Consider the following 22923-nt stretch of genomic DNA (forward strand, 5'->3'; position numbering starts at 1 on the left):
CTGCGGAGCCGCGGCCGCCGCCGCGCCGCCCCCCGCCTCCGCGCCCTCCGCCCTGCCCGCGGGGCACGGGAGCCGGTGACGGGAGCGAGGCGGAGTCTGGAGGGAAGATACGGAGAGATAGAGATTTAAATCACATCCCCGGCTGTAGAAGGGGCAGCAGCAGCAGCAGCCCCGGCGCAGAGGCACGGACGCACGCGCCAAGACAGGTCTGCCGGCTCCGCCGCTGCTGCTGCTGCTCACCATGGGTGCCGCCGCCGCCGAGCCCCCCAGCGCCATGGGCCTGGTGTCCAGCGTGGTGAACGACACCCTCGAGTTCTACCGCTGGACCTGGAGCATCCGAGGTAACGCGCCAGGGCGGCCGCGGCCCCGCCATCGCCGTGCCCGGCGCCCCCCGCCCGCCGCCACTGATGCGCAGCGGCTCAAAATGGCTCCATCTCCCGGGAGACGCGGAGCGCGCTCCGGCTCCCCGGGATGGGGCCGCGGCGGGGACAGACCCCCCACCCCCGCCTGCCCTCCTCGCCCCTCCGGGTGCGTTCCGTGCGGTGTTTGTTTATCTGCCGTAATCCCGTGTAGCGGCCCGGGGTGCGCGGGGCATCGATCCGCGGCAAGGTGAGCGCGTCCCCCGGGCGCCCGCGGGTGGACGTAGCGAAATCCGCTTCCCAGGGCCGGGGTTCCTACGGTTCTCTGCCGCCGCGGCGTGCCTTGAGCTTGTCATACGGGGATCTGATGTCGGAGGTAAGCGAGGCCCTCCGGTAAGTGGTGCCGGAGCTCAGGCGGTCTTTGGCTTCTGCGGCAGGTGGGAGCCCCACGTCGGCATCGCGTGGAGTTCAGCAAAAGAAATGAGGAAATGGTTGTTACCGCCGCTGCAGCAGCTTATCATTTTATATTGTGTTTGGGTCAGTCCTGCTGGTTTTCGTTTTCAATGTGCTCCACTCCTGTATTGGCACTCCACGACTGCAATGTGGCAGATGCTGAAGGAAGAGTAAATGTCTTGGAATACGGAGAAATGTGCAAAAGCAGCTTGCGGTGCTGGGACAGCAAATGAGGTGGTGCCTTGCTGCAGTGGCCGGTAGCTCTGGGAGTGTTATTGGTCAGCGTGAATGGTTCTGTCTCGTGTATCAAATGAAAGGAGTCGCTTTCACAGCTGCTATTGTGAGTAGCCACGGGCAGCTGGCAGAAGGATCATTTACTCCTCTGGATGTTTTCTTCACTTTTTCGTTGTCCACGCAACGATGAGGTTTAGCTATTTTGAAACCCAGAGCAAAACTGGTGTGCATGTAAGTGTGGATGTATTTGGTGGCAGTGTGATAGGTGGGAATGCGGGGCCTTCATTACAGACGGGAAGCTCACTGCATCAGCAGTCTTTGCTTTTCCACCCCCCCTTCCTTCTGCCATCTGTCAGATAATAAATTAATCTTATGTTATAGGTGGAAGGAGCTCCTTTTTTCACAATTTGCCTTTCCATAACTTCTGTATATTGCTATATTTTAAAAATTGAGCCTGCTTGTGTATTTTTCTCTTCTGTTTTTAAAAACTGCCAGAATACGAGAGCAACTAAAAATGCTTGCAGCAGCACTGCATTGTAATCTACCAGTGCTTGCTCTCTGACTCTTGCAACATACAGTTGTTCATAGACTGCCAGGTAAAGAATGAAAGAGATGCTATTCTGGTCAATCAATAGCATTTTCAGATGGATATAAAAATAGATGTGGGTACAAGGTTGATAACCTTATAGATTACTTGATTTATTTGAAAAAAATACTTCAAATTCTGCTGTATTTCCTGAACTTCAAAAATATCGTTTAAGTCTCTCAATAGACTATGTCTATTGCAAGCAAAAATGATCAGAAGGGAAAAAAAGAAGAAAAAGCAAGTAAACATAAAGAATGTAACAATAAGTAACTAACTATGATACTATACATAGAGCAAATTTTTTTCTTCTGCTTCTTTGGAGGATGTTAAGCAGTAGTAGGATGACATTGTTATTGCCCCTAAAATATGTGTAAGTCTTACTGATTTACTGAAGTAATTTTTTTAATTTTTGCTTTAAGTTTGGTAACACTGCTGTTAAAGCAGGATTCCATTGTAATGAAGTAATCAGTCCTATCTCGTGGAAAGTTTCTTGTTCAGATTTTGGATTACAGCAGGTCCGTGCAAGGCTAGTTTTGAGTAGAGCCTAAGTCACATGAAAAACACATTACAGTTCTTATTTATACCCAGTAGTATGTGGACCAAGGTTATCCTGTAGTTTTTACAGTCAGGTAGGGATAGGTGAAACATGTAGTGTGTCACATTGTAGTTACAAGGTAGCTCAGAATAAGAAAGTGTTACTCATGAGGCAGTGCCGTGCGGCTGTTAGTGAAATAATCTTTAATGACCGAAGTTCTGCAAAAATACCTGCTCAGTTTGCTGTTTTTCTGCATGTTTCTTTGTTCAGACAAAAATAATTGTCTCCATTTGCCATCTCTGAGTGAACATACAGCATCCTTCCAGTACCTAAAGGGATGCAGGAGAGAGACTTTTTAAAAGGGCATGTAGGGATACGACAAGGTAATGGCTTCAGACTGAAAGAGAGTAGGTTTAGATAATAGGAAAATAATTCTCTCCTGCAAGGGTAATGAGGCACAGGAACAGGTTGCCCAGAGAACATGTGGGTGCCCCATCCCTGGAATTGTTCAAGGCCAGGTTGGATGAGGCTCTGAAATTCTAGTGAAAGGTGTGTCTGCCCACAGAAGGGTGGTTGGAAGTAGATGATCTTTAAGGTCCCTTCCAACCCAAGCCATTCTATGATATGTTAAAATTGTGAATTCAGCACTGTTATGAATTCATGCAATTCACCTTTGTGTTAAGAGCTATAACAGTAACGTTGCTCAACAGAAAACACAAATTATGGCATGCAAGACCATTGCCTAATGTTCAATATCATTAAATAAAAAACTATACCACGCAGCAAAGTTGCTCAACAAATGATGCTATGCAATAGCATTACACAATAAATCATACTGAAACACTACTACACAGCAAAATTACACAACAAAATGTGAAGAAATTTTATTCCCACTACTACTCCTACACTTATTCTCTCAATTTCCCACTTCCATTTTTTTATTGAACACCTGTGTGTCTTTAGCCCTGTTCTCTGTATTCAGCAAGATTGTCTTGCCAGCAGGTGTTTTCTCCTGCTGCCTCGGACTCCTGTGATGACACTTCTGTAGAACTGTGCCAGAACATCCCACTGAGTCTTGTGCTGCTTTATTTTTGCACATTAAAGATTTGATCATTTTCCTTCTCCTGCTTTGTGCTATTTAAAAAGCAACTGACCTTTTCTGAGACCAAAAACCCCCAAAAGACCAAGTATATAATGAGCCTAAATGGTTTTGAGTCGATGTTACAATTTCTTTTAGCATTAAGCATGCTGTCTAAATCTGATTTGTTTGTGGTTTTGGTTTTTTAAGTCTTGCATTTGGGAATAATAGCAGTGTTCTGTGACTTTTCCCCCAAGTATATTATCAAATACATTTTCAGCATTAGCTTGATGCTTTTGCTTGTTCATTTGTTGAAAAACTACTTTGTTTCTCTCCACCCGTGACTACTTTTCAGACCCCTTCCATGAAAGCCCAAAATCCATTGTAACTATATATTCACCTAGGAGGCTGAAATTCATAATTTAGGAAGCCATAATCTTCAAGAAGAGATAGAAGGGTCAAAAACATGTTCTTAGCGGTCATCAACAGCAAAAAAAAGGTGGTCAGAGGAACAGTTACTATCAGGAAATATGATCTAGGAATTCCATGTCCTTATTTCTGTAAGGGCATGGGACCAGTTCCATGTAATTGCTAGGGCAGGGCTTCCTTCTTTCTCTCAGCTCAAGTAGCTGGTTGGGGTTGGATTTGCCAGGAAGGATTAAGGGTATGATTAGATGACTGAGCAAGTGACTTAAAGGGAGGTTCCAGGCTGAGTCCAGGGGAACTATTAAGATGAATAACTCAGGACACAATCAGAAAAGAAGAGTGTGGAAATCTCAAAATGTGGGCAAAGAGACCATTGTCAGTCGGGGAGGGGGAGTAGGGGATTGTGGCTTGAAAAGAAGACTCATGAAACACTGGACAAAAATATTTATTTAGAGGAGCTACTTAATTTGAATGTACTGAACTAAGGAATAGAAGGCTTTACTGACTTTGGGTGAGAATGATTGTTCTTGGAGCTCAAGAGTTTAAAGGAGGCAGGGCCATCCCAGGCCACGTGGGACTGCTTTGGAACAGCAACTATTTACAGCTGTTGCAGTTAATAAGATTACAGACTTTTTCCATCAGTAGGAAAGGAGAGAGATGCAAACTTTCACTTAAGTGGTAGGGTGGTGTTCTCCCTAGCATCTTGTTCAGAAGCAACATCAATTGTAGGTTTTATCAGTTGGGTCAAAAGTATAAGGCAGTGAGGATGGAGAAGATGGGAAACTTAGAGCTGCTTGCCTAAAAGGTGAACCAGTGGAGCAGCTTCCTTGAGAACACTGATTGCCATGACCACTTTTGCTAGGTAATCTTGGGACTAATTTAAAAATTGCCCAGGAGGTTCAGGTTCGTTTTCTATTTCAGTCCAGGGAACAGAAACAGAACAAAACACGTTTTTTCTTCCCTTGTACCTTCCCCATGGAGAACCCAAGTATGACCAAAGGATCCTAAGTGTTTGTGCTTGAGAAGTTCACTGGGTGCTTAGCAGAACACTCTGAGTGCAAGTAGTCCCTTGTAGCTGAGGATTTGTGCCAAAGTGGAGGCAAGTAGAATCCCAGTGAAAGTGCTTCAGAGGGTGATGATGGGGAAAGAGAATGAAGGGTGAGATTAAGGTTCATGAAGTCTGTTTCACAGAAACAAAGCAGAATGTGTTCCTGAACTTTCAGAGGGCTGGTTGAGCATCAGATTTGGTGATTTGGCACAATACTTGTCCTGCAAATACAATATTTCTCAAGGGAACAGTTTTTTCAGTCTGTGGCCATGGCTGGGTAAAACACAAGGATTAGACAGGGAGAAACATACTGGAAATGGAAAAGCTGTCTAACTGGGCTGGCTGTCTTGTGGCAGAAACACAAAGAAAAAACCTGTGGCAGGAGCAGCACTTGGAGAAATTGATTGTGGAAGCAAAGAATGTTAATGCCTAGATCATATGAGACTGCTGTCAACTAAACTGAGCAATAGGAGCATCCAGTTTATTTGATTCACTTGACATTTAATTGCCAGTCAGTGAAGAGAGGGAATTTATTAGTGAAGAAAAAATATAATGCTTGGTATTGAAGGCAATTTGCTGATTGTTTGAGGGAAATTCTACCCCCGTTTCATCATCAGGAGATTTTATCAGATTGTACAACTCAAAAGACATAATCAGAACTAAACAGATACCACACATTTTTGGAAGTGGAAACATCATTCAGAAAAGTACATTAGTGAAGGGGAAATGTCTACTTAGACACCTTGGGTCAGCAAGCTTCAAGACCTTGGTCATGAGGGAGTAGGACCAAGCAAAATAAACTCTATGGATGAAAAGTGAGTTATGAGTGGAAGACTTCTTTCCTAAAATGAAGGAGGAGAAGTTGTAGGGAAGATATGCAAATCTCAGCTCCAGTAAAGAAATGAAACAGAAAACACCTTCAAAGAGCACCAGCAAGAATGTAATACAAACCTCTGTTTGAACACGCATCAGCATATTCCAGAAAGAAAAGGAAATGTGTAGACAAAATGACAAGAACATAACTGAATATTTGAAAATTCATTCTAAAACTGTGTAGGTAGCACATCTTGAAATCTTTAAAGGAAATAAGTTGTTATGAGTACTCTTAAAGGAGAATCCATGGGAAAAGATCTGGAAATGGCTGTTTACAGAATTGACCAAGCTGATTGCATGACCTTAGTACCTACTGCAGAAGGTCAAGTGGCTAGATGTTTAGAATTCAGCACATGGCAAATTGCTGTTGCAGAGTTCTAAGCAAATCATGTTTCTCAGCTGAGGCATCATGAGGTGTAAATCAGTGTGTGGTCCTGGAGCCCCATACTGCAACCAGAGGTGAAGAATTCTTGGGAAGTTGAAATATCCTTGCTATGAAGCAGATGCAGTCATCCTGGAGACTCCACTGGTTACACAGACTGATCAGGGATAGTGGCTGAACTCTTGCTCACAGGTAGCTGTCTCTAGTTGGAGTACCTCAACAGGAGTGTTTGTAGTTGTCACCCTGCCCTCATGCTGCGCTCAGGGTGAGGAGGGCTGTGGCAGGGCTGGGGTTATAGGTATGAACCACCAGAAGAGGTTGTATTCAAGGCAGCTGTGCTGCTGTCCTGTGCAACCAGGGAAGAGTGTCAAAGGCTGCACAAGGACAGGTAGTAGAAGAAGCTTAGGGAATATAAGATGTAGTTCCTTTTAAGGTCTTGTAGATCAGGAGTCATGAGGAGTGGGTAAGGCAAGACTCCACTTTTTCCTCTTCCGGTCCAGACAGGTTTTTGGAATTACTTGATTGATTAGGAGAGCATTTAGATAAAAGGTGAATGAATGAAAATACTCCAAATAGATATGGAGCAGACTTTGAGAGGAAGAATTTGCTAGGATGCAGGGCTAAGGGGGGAGAAGAGGCTGTTGTATGTACTGAAGAGTTTTTCTGAGGTAAGGCGAGTGGGATTGAATGAATGCCGGAATGACCTGAAAAACTGGAGCTAAATGAGAGTTCATTTACCTAAAAAGAATTGACCATTAAAGGAATGACAGCTTTGGCTTTTAAAGAGTGTTGATGTGACTGGGGTGTTTCCAGAGCACAGAAGTTTGACAGTGTGATTTTAAGGACAGATCTGATCCATAAGGTAGGACTTCTCTGACTAGTAAATATATTACAAGGCTTTGCTTTCTCAAACTGTATTTGGAAACCAAGTTGGAGCTACCGCTGCACTTCATAAGGAACACTTTGAGTGGGTCTGTCTGACTGACACCTCACTTAGGAGGATGTAGATGCTGAATACAGTTCCTGCATCTTGTGTGGTGGCAAGTGGGTACAACTAAGCTCAGTGTTGACAAACTCAAGTGCTTCTGAGTGTATGAACTTCAAAGTCTTGTGGAATTTTAAGGATGCAAATGAAGTCAGCTCTGAAATTCAGGCTTGGCAATACTTAGGTGTTAGCCCTGTTGGAGTTTTGAGTACTGCACCCTAGCTACTAGGCAAAGCAGTAAGTAGCTGCAAGGCAAGCCTGGAGATAAATGGAGTGCAATGTGGTTTGTATTAACTCATTTTGTGTTTGCTTGGATCTATAGATAAGCATGAACTAGATTACCTTTCTCTCATGGAAGGTGAGGGAGAATAAGCTACCTCAGTTTGGCTTGCATTTGATGAGAGATAGTGATGCCTGTGGGCATCAATAGCTCTTGGTTTTGTGTTGCTTGTTTACCTGCAACTCAACTTCTTTCTTTAGGCACTTGAATTATTTCAGTGGTTTGATCCTTAACTCCTGTCCTGGAGTGTTCACTCTCTCTGTGGCATTGTGTCTGCTTGTACCATGGGATTCTTCCTTTGTATTGTGTTTGCATGGGAAGGTTTTGGTACTGGGAGGGCTATGCTAGAAGCTTCCCCCATGTCCAACAGAGTCAATGCTGGCCCATTCCAAGGTGGGCCCGCTGCTGGCCAAGGCTGAGCCAATCAGTGGTGTAATAAAATCTCTGTGACAACAATCACACCATGAAAAGCAGCATGGCCAGCAGATTGAAGCAGGTGAGTCTGTCCCTCTACTCCACTCTTGTCTCTCTACTCCACTCTTCCACCTCGGGGTCCCCAGCACAAAAAGGACAATGACCTAACGGAGCAAATCTGGAGCAGGGCCACCAAGTTGTTCAGAGGGATGGAGCACCTCTCCTATGAGGAAAGGCTAGGAGAATTGGATTTGTTCAGCCTGGAAAAGAAAAGGCTTTGGGGTGACCTAATTGTGTCCTTCCAGTATCTGAAAGGAGCCTACAAGAAAAATGGAAAGAAACTTTTTACAAAGGCATGTAGTGAGAAGATAAGGGGGAATGGCTTCAAACTGGAAAAGTGGAGGTTTGGGTTAGAAATGTTAGGAAAAAATTCTTTATTCTGAGGATGGTGAGATGCTGGAACAGGTTGTCCAGAGAAGCTGTGGATGCCCCATCCCTGGAAATGTTTAAAGCCTGGAATGTTTAGGCTGGATGGGGCTCTAAACAACCTGGTCTAATGGAAGATGTCCCTGTTCATGATAAAGTTGTTTGAAATGGCTGATCTTTAATATCCTTTCCAAACCAGGCGATTCTATGATTCTACAATAATATATTTAAGAAGAGGGGAAAAAAAGTAGCACAGAAGTAATTGCAGCCAGAGAAAAGAGTGAGAATATGTGATACAAACCACTCTGCAGACATGGAGGTCAGGGAAGGAAGGTGAGGGAGGAGGTGCGCCAGGCACTGAAGCAGAGATGCCACTGCAGCCCATGGGAAAGACCTTGGTGAGGTGCCCCTGATGCCTGTGGAGGTCCATAGGGCTGCAGAGATCCATCTGCAGCCTGTGGAGGAGCCTCACACCAGAGCAGGTGGATGCTGTAAGAAGGCTGTGACCCTATGGGAAGCCTGTGCTGGAGCAGGCTCCTGGCAGGAAGGATCCAACACTGGATCAGTTTGTGAAGAGCTGCACTCTGTGAGAAGGACTCAGGCTGGAGAATTTCATGGAGGACTATCTCCTGTGGGAGCAACCTGACACTGGAGCAGGGGAAAGACTCCTCCTCCTAAGGAAGAAGCAGAATCAGAAACAGCATGTGATGAACTGACTGTAATCCCTATTTCCAATATCCCATTGCAACTGACAGGGCAATGACAGGTACAGAATCAGGAGTAAAGTTAAGCCTGGGAAGCAGGGAGGGTTTGGGAGAAAGGTGCTTTTTGGGTTTGTTCTGCTTCTCATTATACAACTCAGATTTTGATTGGTAATAAATTCAAGTAATTTCCCCAAGTCACATCTGTTTTGTCTGTGACAGTAATCAGTTTGTGACCTCTCCCTGTCCTTATTGCTCTCTACAACACCCTGAAAGGTGGCTGTAGTCAGGTAGGGGTTGGTCCCTTTCTCCAGGCAACCACTGACAGAACCAGAGGATGCAGTCTTAAGCTGCACCAAGGGAGATATAAGTTGGATATTAGGAAGAAGTTTTTTATGGAAGGAGTGATAAAGTACTGGAATGGTCTGCCTGGGGAGGTGGTGGAGTCACCATCCCTGGCTGTTTTTAAGAAAAGACTGGATGTGGCGCTTGGTGCCATGGTGTAGTTGAGATGTTAGGGCATGGGTTGGACTTGATGATCTTGAAGATCTCTTCCAACCTAGTCATTCTGTCATTCTGATTAACTCATTATGAGCCTTTTCTTCTATCTTCTGTAACCTATCCAGCTGAGTGGGGAGTGACAGAGCAGTTTTGGTTGGTACCTGGCCTCCAGACAGGGTCAAACCAGTGCATCCCTGGTTTCACTTTCTGTTTCAGCATAGTCATGAACTCTCGACTGTTTGGTTTGTTTCCATCATATTTTCCTATTCCTTTTATCTATTTCTGCTATATCTAAAAAGTGTCTTCTTCCAGCTCTTGCATATGTTGTGCTTAGTTTACATGCTTGACTATAGTGTTCTTCTATTTTCTTTTTTTTATCTGCTTATAGATATTATCTCCTTGATTGCTTCTCCCAGTTATGACCAATAAGAAAAATTGGTCATAAATTTTAAATGTTTTAAATGCTTTCTAAATGTTCTTAGAATATTGCTGAAAGAAGTGAATTTATAACCCATGTCTTTCACTTTTTCTGTTGAGCCAGCAAATCTTCCCTCTGACCTGATTTTATGTCTTCCTATTCTTAGAATATCATTGTAACAACTTGTTTTTAAATGGTTTGAGTTAACATTAAAAAAAAAAGTACTTAGTAGTTAAATTGACTAGCTGGGCTGTAAATAGGAGACTTCATAATCATATTTTCTATGCAGTTTAATATTTAGTGGTTTACCAGGAACAGATGAGCCCAGTAGAAATACTCACAGAGTACCCTAAAATGCTTTGATAATTAGGTCAGGTTTTTTTCTACTTTGTCCAATCTCCATTTCAGTGATTCCTGAATATTTTACCATGATGGAGACACTTTATTGCTGAAACCATTAGAGAAGCTTGGGACCCATGTGTTAGCATGGAAGGTAACACAACTGTGGAAGTGAAAAGATTCAATTGTAGCAGTCATTTGGACATGGACATTATGTAGCTTCCACACTGATGATTTTGCTACTGTGTATTAGTGAATCAAAGATTCAGACACTGATCATTCTTTTCATCACTTTTGTGTTAAAAACATGTTGTCATTCAGTTCCTATTTTGAAAATCAGCCTTTCAAAATTAGTCTTTTTTTGTGCTTGGTTCCTCATCTCTCCAATTTGTCATTTTTGCTGATGTTAAAGGGATGTTGAGGAATTAAGTTCTAAATGTTTTAGAGTTTTGTTTTTCCTTGGAGGCTTTGACTGATGTATTTGTGTTAAGCTAACAGAAGACCTAATGCATCTCACAACTGTAAATTTACTTCTGTCTCTGAACTTTGAAGCGCTAATGCATTTCAGTAACTCCTTTTGTAGTTTTTAATCAAAACAAAATTCTCATCTCATTCATCCTTCTGTAAAACCAAAGTGATGAGGAGCATCCTTGTGATAATGCGAACAGGGAAAACAGGTAGTTTATCAGAGAGCTTTCTGTGCTTGCAAATTTTACCCTGTAGTTTTCTGGTATTATTTTTAGTTAGATTTCACTTGCCACTGCTGGTTTTCATACATGCTCAAGCAGTGCTTTTAAGTCTCTAAATGTTCATCCACAACCCCAAATAGCTGTGTTACAAGAGCATGGACATAAGTTGTTTATATTTGCTGTGTAGTTAAACATCACTATCCTTCTAGCACATTAGTCATGTGTCAGTGCTGAATTTACTGTCAGTGCTGAATTTACTGTCCCATGTATGTTGAGGTTGTAACACTTGACTCCACAGTGGATAAGACCTTGCAGAGTTATAATTGAACTGATATTAATAATCTTTCACATTTTTCAATGAACTTATGTTTAAACTGAAGGAATCCAGTATCTATCTTTGGAGGAGGTTATCATACCCTGTGATCATCCCCTTCAGCATTATAAAACTCTGGGTGGGCCAGTAGACTAATCTGTTGTTGCAAGATTGAATGTGCATAAATCCTGTGTTTGCATTACTGCTTACTGATACTTCTACAACTATTTTCATCGTGCCAAACCCCAATGTGAAGTGCCATACCCCAGTATGAAGCAGTGACATGATAGATAGTTTTGGCAAAAACCACAAAAGTTTGAATAAAAGTTTCAGTGGAAGAAAAGCTTTATGAAGTATGTTTTGTGCAGTACTTCTATTGCTTTAGAAATACAGACATATATGCTGGATCATAAAGTCTGCAAGTAGTTTATAAAATTACATTGTGTGGTTGGATTGGGGGTTTTGTGTGCTTTCATCTGTTTACTCCATAACTTATAATACTTAAGAAAAAGCATGCAGGCATGACTGCATTGGGAATGCATCTTGCATTTGTGATGTTTGGAAAAGAAGATATGGCAACCAGAAGAGTACTTCATAGCTCAAGGGCTTGTATCTTGCATATCTTGTGTAGGCTTCAATGAGGATTATATTTTTATTATTACTTAAAGCAGTGCATTTATTCTGTCCCCACAAGTAAGCATAATCAATGGAGGAGATACATATAATTTGAGCAAGGCAATATATTTGGAATTGAAAATCCTGAGACTTGATGGTAAATTGTCATGTGTCCTGAACTTCATAGTAATTCCATAACTATCCTTGTCTTGAAACATGTGTATAATGTAATTGCTGTGTATAGGCACAGAGACAATATGATATTAATCACTGAGGCATAGGAGTCCTGAGAAGATTACAATTATGGGAAGGTTAGTTAAAATACATCAGGCCTTTTAACAGCAAATTGGGATTTGGCTTTCCTGTTACTTAAATGGGAGTTTATAAAACACATGCACATTACACAGGTGTTCATTAGCTGCAGGAGGTGTTGCTCTTAGCTGCGTGGCATTTTGATTTTATGTTGCTGTTTACAGCTTTAAAGAAGACTAAGCAGTCAATTACAAAGCCCTGAAATTCAAAACAAAGCCACAACTGGTTATGGTTGGTACCTGTTAGTCTTGCCTCATAGTCCTCTTGGTTTTGGGGAAGGCATCTCTCATTTCTGACCACAGGGTTTTGTACAGCAAACTTAGAATTTGTGGGTTTCATTGTTTTGATTTTTGGGGTATGTGCTGTCATTATTCATTATGCTTGAGGCTGAATACTCTTATTTTTGCACCTTAGTTTTATGTTTTATGGCTTGTTAAAATGACAATGCTTTGCCAAAACATTTTGATGTCTCTTGTTCTTGACCTGAACTAATTAGTTTGTTCCTGACTAGTTAAAGCTTAAGGATAGACAAAATACTTAACTCAGATTTTTAGATTTATTATCAAAGATTTTAAAAAACCTGCTTTGTCTCTACTGATCTACTAATTAATTAAAAAAAAAAAAAAAGCATAATAGCTGACCTGGTTAAAGTATTTTTCCCTGGGTTTTGGGAACCTTTGTCCATATAGCATCCTGTGCTATATGGACCTTTGTCCATATGTCATCCTTAGCTTTACCAATACTGTACATGGGAAGAAATTCTTAACTGTGAGGGTGGTGAGGCACTGGAACAGGTTGCCCAGAGAAGCTGTGGATGATGCTCCGTCCCTGAAAGTGTTCAAGACCAGGTTGGATGGGACTCTGAGCAACCTCTAGTGAGGTCCTTACTCAAGCCAGGGTGGTTTGAAATGGATGATCTTTGAGGTCCTTTCCAACCCAAGTCATTCTATGATTCTCTGATACTCACATCTTTGTTTTCTTGCCAGTTATTAGCACCACTGATACTGTGACATTATGATAATACAGAATTTTTTGTGACATAAAGCAGCAGGGACTTGACTGATTCCTGAGAAACCACTGCAAGGCAAATTTAAATGTTTGCAGAATATACAGAGATGAGCCATGAAGATGATTCTGTGACAGGAAAATATGCCTGCAGGTGCATAAGATGAAGTGTTTCTTTAAGGAAAATTAAAAAAAAAAAAAGGCAACTAGTGAGTGACCTGATAACTGTTCAGAACTACCCAAATGAGGAAGGAAAAAAATGATAGGTCAAGGAAAGAAAGTTATAGTGAACTAGTTAAAGTTTAATCCTAATTTCTTTGGCTGTAGTGAGAAACTTTATGCTAGTTAACATTTTACAGCAAGCTGCTATATGTTCTACCAGGCTTGCTGCCTCTGAAAAATATGTATCCTGTGCTAAAATGGGAAATGCTTTTAAAAATGATCTCTTGGCTTATACATGTGTTAATGGAAGCTTCATGGCCTTTGCTTTGTAGATGATACTAGATTCTTTCTGAGTTAGGTACAGGTCCTGTCAAACTCCTTAGAAATACCTGTAGTGCCAGAAGACTGCAGACATTGCCAAGTATGATAGGTAAGAAGGAAGCATAAACTGGCCATTCTTTTTGTCCCAGTCATTTTGCTTTCCTGCGGCAATCTGTCTGCACGATCTCTCCTAAGAAGATATGGACTTTTCTTTTGCCTGAAACATGGATGAGGCTGTGGGGATATAATTTTAATTCATGCAGTAGCTTCAATCTGCTATTACAGGATTTCTCCTGTAAAGTATAAAGAAACTTTATAAACTGAGATTATTAGCAACAGGACAAAAGGAAATGGCCTGAAGCTGTGCAGGGGGAGGATCAGGTTAGACATCAGGAAAAATTTCTTCACTGGATGGGGTGGTTAGATGTTAGAATGGGCTGCCCCAGGAAGTGTGGGGTCACCCTCCCTAGAGGTGTTCAAGAAATTACTGTTCATGGCATTTAGGTGCTATGGTTTAATTGACATGGTGGTGTTCAGTCATGGGATGGACTAGATGATCCTGGAGGTCTTTTCCAACTTTAATGATTCTGTAATTCCACTAATTGAGGAATGGAGTGCAGTTTGTGCAGTGAATAATCAATAGCAAAGCAGGTAAGTTAGTTCAAGCAATGACAACCTAAGAAAAAAATTCATTTGGGGCCATATGAACAGCTCTATTAAAATAACAGTAAGTGAATAGAAAATTTTTAATTCTATAGATTTTCCATCCAAAAATATATGGCCTCTCAATTTTCACTCTGCAGTGCTACTTCATTATCAGTCTTCAGTCTCAAACTGTGCGGCCCATGTAGTCATGTACTGTTTTAAAGGCTAATTTTATAGCTTTAGCTGTTGTTTTTCTGAGGTGTTAGTTAGTCAGAGACTGAGCTTTTTTTTTTTTTGGAATTTCTACAAACTGCTTACAGTAAATCTACTCTGAAATTTTTCTGATGTATTACTCAGTTTAGTTTAAAAGCATAGGGTCTAATGAGGTAGATGCTTATTCAAGTTTACTTTCAACAGATCCAGTCTGCAATGGTTGTGTAGCCAGAGTGAATCTTGTATTCACTTGTAAATATTAACATGACTGAACCAGTATTTCTAATAAAAGTCTTGGAGAGAAGTATATTGTATATTTATGTGTAGCCAGAAAGAAAAGGGGGAAGGAAGGGGGTCACTAAAGCACTAAAATCACTGAAGGGATCTAGTGTGAAAACTTGGTAATCATTTTAAGGTGAGTGAAGTTATATTTCTCACCTGTTTTTTTAATATTATATGGGCTTTCATTTTGTAGTTATTTCAATTATAGTGGTAGTGGAACTAACAAGCACTAAAATCACTGAAGGGATCTAGTGTGAAAACTTGGTAAACATTTTAAGGTGTGTGAAGTTATATTTCTCATCTTTTTTTAAAATATCTATGCTCTCATTTTGTAATTATTTCAATTATAGTGGTAGTGGAACAAGCAGGGAAATCCTTAGGTAATTAAAACACTGTGGTTCATGGAACAGTACTCCAATTAGGTAAACTGCTGTGCCTTCCTTCTATTGTGGAGTCAAAATTTGACTTGTTTAAGAAAATCTTTCCTAAACTTGAGGTTGGCTTTGAGAGTACTTTTGTTAAAATAGAGGTGATCTGCAGAGAGCTCTCCCAGAACCACTTTTAAATGCTCACTGTCATTTCTGCAGTGTCTTTAGAAATGTAATCGGCCAGATGGATGTGCTGGATTGGCACTGTAAGTGTCTTTGCGCTGAGAATAGTATCAATAGCTATTAATAACTTTGAAAGTCTCTCCAGATAAATTAGTGAGCACCGACCTGTTAGCTAAGGAATACATGTGTTGTTAAACTGAAGATTTTCTAAGTATTTCTTTTGAACCTAACATGAATGCAGGGAATTGCAATAATCATGTATTTTAGTGATGTAATATTTTCTCTAAAACTGATTTTAAAAGCAAATATAATCGCCACTGTACTGTTTCAGGATTTCTCTAGGTGAATGTCAAAGTGACTGTGCTATGGATTTGTTTGCTTGTTTTTCAAGAGGAAAGAAAAAAATTTATTATAGGCTAAGAAAAATGCAGGAAAGTTAACCATCTAAAATCTTTTCTATCAGAAAGGAAATGCTGAACCATGTTTAACAGAAATGCTTACATATTAAAACAATTACAGTATGTTTCTCAAAAATTTATTGTGATTTTTAATGCTAGGACACCATCACTGTAGCCCTACTTACTGAAATTCATCTTCACTTTCCATCCATATTTCAGTATAGGTTAATGTCCCCTTTGGACATTACCAGGTAGGATATTCAGTTCTTTTCACTGGTCCTGTTCTTCTTGCTTTGAATGAAGTCAAAGGGGCCTACTTGTGTGTTCCTTGTTAATTTCCCCACAAAAAGAATTACATCCTGCAAAGGTAGGTACCTGTGGGCAATTGCAATTATTTTTATATATATATAAAAAATAATAATAAATATACTTACATATAAATATATAAATGTAAGTTCTTCTGTTTTTGTCTTGGCAAGGTGTAACTTCAGAATGTATATACACAAAATGACAGGAAAGCCTTGTGTATATACATATTTCCTCACATAACAGTTATTTTCTACCAAGAACATGTTAGTAGGTGCCTTAGTCTAAGCTGGATTCATTTTTGCTAGAAAGTGCAACCCTAAGTATTTGTTGTAAAAGTTTTCCCACCTTACCAGAAGAGCACTGTACTACAGGCTGTGCCACCACAGCAGACATTTTATTTGTGATCGAATTAGAATCTGGGTCTTGGGATTTGAAAGACAAATGCATTAATCCCCTGAAAGATTCAGTCAATCTCTGTCAATTCTAATCAGGTAAAGGCATTGGTCGTTTTGCTTCACAGCAGTTGGAGGGATTTTTTTTTAATTCAGGGAGCTGGCCTTTTTATTTCAAGCTTATTTCATCTTTGAGGTAAAAATATCCCTATTCCGTGTGAAATACTGCAGGATTTAATGCACTTGTATGTCTCCTTAAGCTATCACAGTTCTCTGTAATTTGCAGAATTCTTTTGTGGTCATCAGCACCAGCTAGTAAGTAGGACACCAAATTATGCTGGTTTTGCTAAAACAGATTGGGGGCTGGGAAGGAGGAAGGTGTTGGAGTAGCTTGGAATGTTTGTCACTTGAGCAGATGACTTAAGATAGTGAATTTATCTTTGAAAGAGACCATCTGAAAAGAAGTTTGGAGCAAGGGTCTGCATTTTTCTGGGTTTTCTGTGTAGAACATGAATGAGCAGGCTTGCCAGGTAAACTGAAATGAAATTGGTTTTGTATCATCTTCTGTGCAATAAGAATGGAGTTGACTTATGATGCAACAAGTTACTTTGCATTATCCGGGAGAGATGCTGTGATGAAAAAGTTCAGGGAGTAATAGTATCATGTTTTCTGATGCCGCAGTACTAGTTAAAAATAATCATATGCAGAAGCTCCTAGATGCCCTCAAAATAAACATAAGGTGGTGTTTGTAGTTAGCACAGTAGAACAGACTGCTCTACTGTCTTGGCCAGGATGCACTCCAGAACTGAATTGCCTACATGTTCCCTCTCATAGAAGCATTTTGTGTTTGTAATTACTTGTCCTAGGAGAGGTCAGGCCCCCAGAATGGCAATGTTGGATACCCTGGGCAGTGTGTTACAAGGTTTGTAACAGTAATATATGTTTTTCCTGTAAATAATTCAAGACTTGTCTGAGATGTAGTGGCTCACTGTCCCATTCTCCCTTTGGAGAGGGAAAGTAACAGGCTGAGACCATGGCATGGAAGAGTAATGGCAGCTTTTCAGGTGCTCTTATGTAGTTGTCAGAGTTAATAAAATAAATCTCTTGGTTTTCTCCAGTGAGGTTCTTCAATTTATAGTATTTGTGGAAAGGAGGCAGAAGAATTGTTTACAGTACTGATGAGGTGTGAGGAGGCAAAGCCTACTTGCAGCTGGGTTTTGGTATAAGTTGTCTCTTTGTCTTTCCTTTCACCCTCTGGTGAATCCTCATTCTTCCATCTAGAAGTCCAGAAATGTTTGTCCACTGACACAAAAAGAAATCTGGAACAGGTCATGGGTTCCTGTTTTCAGCAGCGGGTGGTAGCATTCACCTCATGGCTAAAACTCTAATCTTCCTCTTTCACATTTCTTTGTATTGCCACTTCAGTGTGTAAAATTATCATGAAACATTGTGTTAGAAAATAGAAGAGAGATTCTCTAATGTGTCTTTTTCTCTTTATCCTCTTTATATTCCTTATTGCAAGAAACCTGGGAAAGCAACTGTGTCTCTTGCCTCACCTGCTCTTAACTCTTTCCGATTACAGTGAAGGGAAATCTGGATTTGATTAAAGCATGGCACTCATTGGCTGTTCCCAGAGCTGTCTCTTAACTGACATCTTTCTTTTTGTTTCATGATGAATCCTTGCCTATTACTTGGTGCCTGGTAGATGAATGATGAGGTTCTCTGCTTTTTTTTTCTTTTTTCTTTCTTTTTTTTTTTTTGGTTATTTTTTGGTTTTAGATTCAGACTGGTAGAGTAATCACTAAAGGTAAGAAGGAACTGAATTGTAAAGGATATAAGAGTGTAATAATTGCAATGCAGTAGTGATTTCAACTTTGGTAGGTGATACTCTCTGTGGTTTCAGGAGCTTGATGAAAAGTTGAGTGGTAACTCTTCTCTCACTCTGTTCAGGTCCTCTTTCATTGCCTGTGTTTCTACAGCTGATCTATCTGATTTTTGACACTTCTCCCTGTAATCTTTGCCCTATCTTGCCCTTGGCTTCTTTTGGTGGCTGTGGCCACACAGCTGAATCCCATCATTCTGGCAGCATCAATGTCCTATCTTGAAGTTTCCATGCATTAGGATGAATTTTCTCTTCTGGCATTAACAGCCATAATGGAAGCAGTTAGGCTTCTCTTTCTGCTTTTCCATTTCTTTTTAGGCCTCCTAGCATCTTGGAATGTGCAGCTCAATTATTATTAAATCATCTGGAAATAAGAATAATCTGTGTTCTGCATGCCCTCTTTCCCTAGATCACAGTACTTGTTTATTAGAAATAGAGGGCCTCATGAAATTTGTTCCTAAATCTTGGTTCTAATTTATGGCCTTCAGTACAACAAAGGAAACAAGAAAGGAGTGTGGGAGAAGTAATGACAACAGTGTTCTGTACTTTCCTCATTTTCTTGATAAGAAGGGGTTTCTAACTTGCTGGTTGTATGCCAGGGATCAGGAATTAATTTATGATATAGGGATTTTTCATGGTCTTTGACTTAGTTCTCTAAAAGAACCTTGTCCTCTAGGTAAATCTCTGGCAGCTGCATTTGTGAGTTTGCCCACACTTGACTGAAGACAGGTGTTTCAGATGTTTGAGCTTCCCAAGGAGCCCTGTGATGTGATTTCCATGGGAACTGTAACTGGCCTTAGCATCTGGAAAATAATCCAGTTAGTATCATAGGGCTGTGCAGTATCTGAAGTTCTGATAGTTATGAAGTAATTACCTTTTATCTCTTGCTGCAGCTTGATGTTAGCCTTCAGGACAGGGGGAGTCGTGTGACACATGGGACAACACAGGCACTAAGCAAGGAGGTGCCACTGCAGTCTTGCTTCCCTCCTCTAGCAGAGCTATCTTCTAATCCTAGGTGTCACTGGTTCATCAAGCTAACACTGCTTTTTTCATACTGATCTAGAACTTAATATAGCATATTCTCAGCTCCGAAACATGTGTAATGTGACTGGGTGCTGTGAGTGACTGAAGGAGACTGTAAATAAAACTTTTGTTTCTGTGCTCCCATATGGCAGCACAGATTGACTAGAACCATCCCTGTAGAACTCTTTTATTTGGTTGTTTTCTGGTAACACTGTTAGTATTCTGTCTGGGACATGAGACTGACCTACATCAAGTAGCAAAGGTTATCATCATACAACCTGTATAAACTTTATAGGAGACTTTCTAGTGCCTAATTTTAAACTAATAAGAGCTACTGGTTTTATCAGTATTTTGCCAAATGTGTGTATCTTTCATTTGCACTGGTGATAAATATTTGGTTATATTGCCACTGCAGCCAATATTCATCATAAGCAAAATTCATTTGGGGGATTAGTGGGTTGATTTGTGTTTGGGTTCATGTGATTCTGTTTGCTTTATTGTTTTGGATTGTAGAACTGGACAACAGAGCTTGAATGACATAATGAATCTCTCTGTGAGGTAATGTGATATAGTGGGTTTTTTTCTAAAAAACTGTTTTCTTTAACCTTCCTAGAAAGAATGAGTGCATTGTGTTTCCACTATCTGATGCAGCTATTCCAGGAGAAAATAATACTTAACAAATTCAATGCTTAAAGTGATGATGGAATATATTTTACTCAGACCTTGCTGACTCCTGTTTGCTTGACTCCCCCAGACAAACGTGTTGATGACTGGCCCTTGATGCAGTCTCCATTCCCAACACTGACTATCAGCACTATTTATCTCCTCACTGTCTGGCTGGGCCCCAAGTGGATGAAGACGAGAGAGCCCTTCCAGCTACGCTTCCTGTTGGTTGTTTACAACTTTGGGATGGTTCTGCTCAACTTCTTCATTTTCAAAGAGGTGTGTATGCCCTCTTGCAAGAGGGAATTCTTACTGAGGTGTGAGGATGTCAAAATGAAAATGATGTTGCATATTCTTGATGTCTATTGAGAGTCAATGTTTTGCAGACTTTTAAAGATGAGTTTGCCTTTGAGGTGAGTATTTCTATAAATAGGTTGTTTCTGTTTGAGAATAAGTACACTAAATGAATCCATAGAGAGAATTTGTGTTTGAGGTATTCCAAGTTCTTCTTAGATTTATGTTAGTCTAAATACTGGAGAGACTAAAATCTGTAAATTTAACACCTGTAACTGATACATTTTTTTTTCATCTTAATAATCCTAAAGGGTTTCAGAATATATCTTGTTAGAAATTGAGCTGTTTACTCTTTCAATGTGTTTATAATATTTAAAAATTCAGATATCCATTGTCTGTAGTGAGGAAAAGTATCTTATCTGGACGTTATCTTTAAGAATAAAAATGAAGTGAACTATAACTTTAAATAAAAGATAGGATACAGACTTCTAATATTTCGTTTGCAATGTTCTGAGTGTGTTACATGTAATAAACTTCAGTGTTGCTGCATTTTTCCTTTGTTGGATTTTCTGGACAGAGGGATTGAATAGTAGCACTGCAGTGGAACAGCTGTGTAGCAGTAGCTAACTGGGATTACTTAACAGTTTGGTAATTGTTGTTCAAGGATCACTGTACAGAATAAGGCTGATGCTAAAGTTTATGCTGCTGTGACTGCTCGTGTGGATCAGGAGTTGTCTTCCTGGAACACCTCTGATCATAGATTTTCAAAATCTGTTTCCAGAAGTAAGCAAATGAACAGAACAGTTAAAATTACAGCATTGCAGAGCTGTCTGGTCTGTTCTGTACTTTTGCCAGGAAAAAATGGCATATCTGATGATGATCTGCATTTTGACCCTTTCCCAGAGCTCCTAGCATAAAATCATTAATCATAAATTATTTCAGCCTCTCTTTAAGACACGGTTTAGTAAAATTTAACCATCACACCTTAGTCATCATTTTGTCTAAACTGTTTTCTTGGACTGTTCAACTAAGTAGTGGGGCAGGTACAAAAGAATTTAATGCTGACATGAAAGCATCGTTGAAGGAAGAGATTAAATCCAATCATCTTGGCAGGTTAAAACTGAAACTCCTGAAATTAGTTCTGCAGTGTTACTGCAATGCCTGTCTTTTTCACATATTCTTTTAAACTTGTTTGTTTCATCCATAAGCTGAAGGATACCAAACTTGCAGTCAAATAATTTTCAGACCTATGTTTCTTACAGGATATGTGTTTGTAGCATTTCCATGTCACTGAATTAATATAAAACGGAGTGGGACTGCAAATACATATTTGTTGTTGATATGCTGAAAACTCATAACTTTATACACAGAGGTTCTAGTTTCCTCTTCTGTTCTAGTGGTAGGTTGATATTCAGTGGATGTTAAGACAATGGATACAGCACTTCCAGCAAGAGTCTTTTCTTGATTGTAGAGACTGATAGCAGGAAGGTGTTCAGGTTTCAGTGGTTCCCTGTAACAAGGCAATTTCTGCTTCCAAAGTTCACAATACCACTGTGCCACTATTGTAATTCACTCCAGTTTTAATGTAATTGTTATGAGTAAAATGATACTGCTTGTATTTTGTGAGTGATTGTAAAGTTTCCAGACATTGCTAAGAACAGAATTTGAATGTGAAATGCCTTTAAAAGTTATTTAAATAACCATCCTGATGGCAAGCTCTTTTGTTCATCTGTGGGAGCTTATGTTAAATAGTAAAGTCATAAAGCACTCAGCACATGAGTCTAGTGCAAGACTCATACACTGAATTCAAATTTAGGTCCAAATTTGGAGCAAATTTTGCTTAGAACATGCGGAAGTCGCAATGGAATCGACCCTATTTTGCCACAGAATTGTGAATTTCTTATTCTACTTCAGGGCAGTCTGGTGAAGTCAATTTACTGTCTTTTACCAAGGGAACCTTGGTTGAGTTATCCAGTGGGTCACAGTAGAGATGGGTTGGTTTCTGTAACAGTGCAAATTAAACTTTCCCTGCTCCTCTCTATTAGTACTGGATGTGCTTGTGCCCATGTGGGATCACACTGGAGCTCCAGTAAGTTACAGTAGTTTGTAAATGGAATTAGATGATGCAGAAGTAGTTCAGTTTTTTTTCTAGCATAATTTCTGTGGACAGTTCTTTCATTTCCCTCCTTTAACACACGTGCAGCAAACAAGTCCAGAGGTTCACAAGGTTTTGTATGTTGTAAATAAGATGGAAGTCAGGTTAGTGGTAAGGGTAGTCAGTGCCTGCCCATGACAGGCTTTTTGAAATCTTTTTCTATCACCCCAATTTATGTCTGCTCCACTTCTGTTTCTCTTTGATCCTTAATAGAGGGATTACTTGTCTTTAAAATTCTTGGATCATAACATTTATGAATGTCAAGATAAGTGTTACTTGAACCTTGTACAATTCTAGACAAGTGTACTTTCCAGTGAGAACTTGTTCAAATGTCAATTTTGGCTTCTCCTGTCCAGATTTTTGCAATGTGCTTAACTAAGCACAGAGAGGCCCTACAGAAGCACTTCAATTGCTTTTTTGTTGGCCAAAATGGGGAGCTTTTCTCCAACCTTTTTCCCCTACTGTGTTTAGTGGGTATTCAGCTTCAGCTGTTCAAAGTGAGGGGGGGAGGTTCTATATTTTGGTTATTATACTGTGCTAAGAATTGTAGATCCAAATTATCCAATTCCTGTCTCTTGAATAGTGTTCTCTTGAATCCATACTGGGAACAGCATTTCTGTCAATTGTGATAAAAGCAATTAGGTATTTTCTGTTTCTGAAG

General features: G+C 40.2%; 1 protein-coding gene across 1 annotated transcript in view; it reads left to right on the forward strand.

Annotated features, from left to right (window-relative positions):
• The first annotated feature begins 20 nt into the window (after positions 1 to 20).
• ELOVL4 (ELOVL fatty acid elongase 4) overlaps positions 21 to 22923 on the forward strand; it is a 37599-nt gene continuing 14696 nt past the window's right edge. Inside the window, exons 1-2 of the mRNA XM_030946106.1 lie at positions 21 to 341; positions 19905 to 20092. Of these exons, the coding sequence (XP_030801966.1) occupies positions 242 to 341; positions 19905 to 20092 (288 nt within the window). The 5' untranslated portion in view covers positions 21 to 241. The remainder of the gene's footprint in view (positions 342 to 19904; positions 20093 to 22923) is intronic.

The sequence above is a fragment of the Camarhynchus parvulus genome, chromosome 3, assembly GCF_901933205.1.
Source record: "Camarhynchus parvulus chromosome 3, STF_HiC, whole genome shotgun sequence".
NCBI classification, from domain to species: domain Eukaryota; kingdom Metazoa; phylum Chordata; class Aves; order Passeriformes; family Thraupidae; genus Camarhynchus; species Camarhynchus parvulus.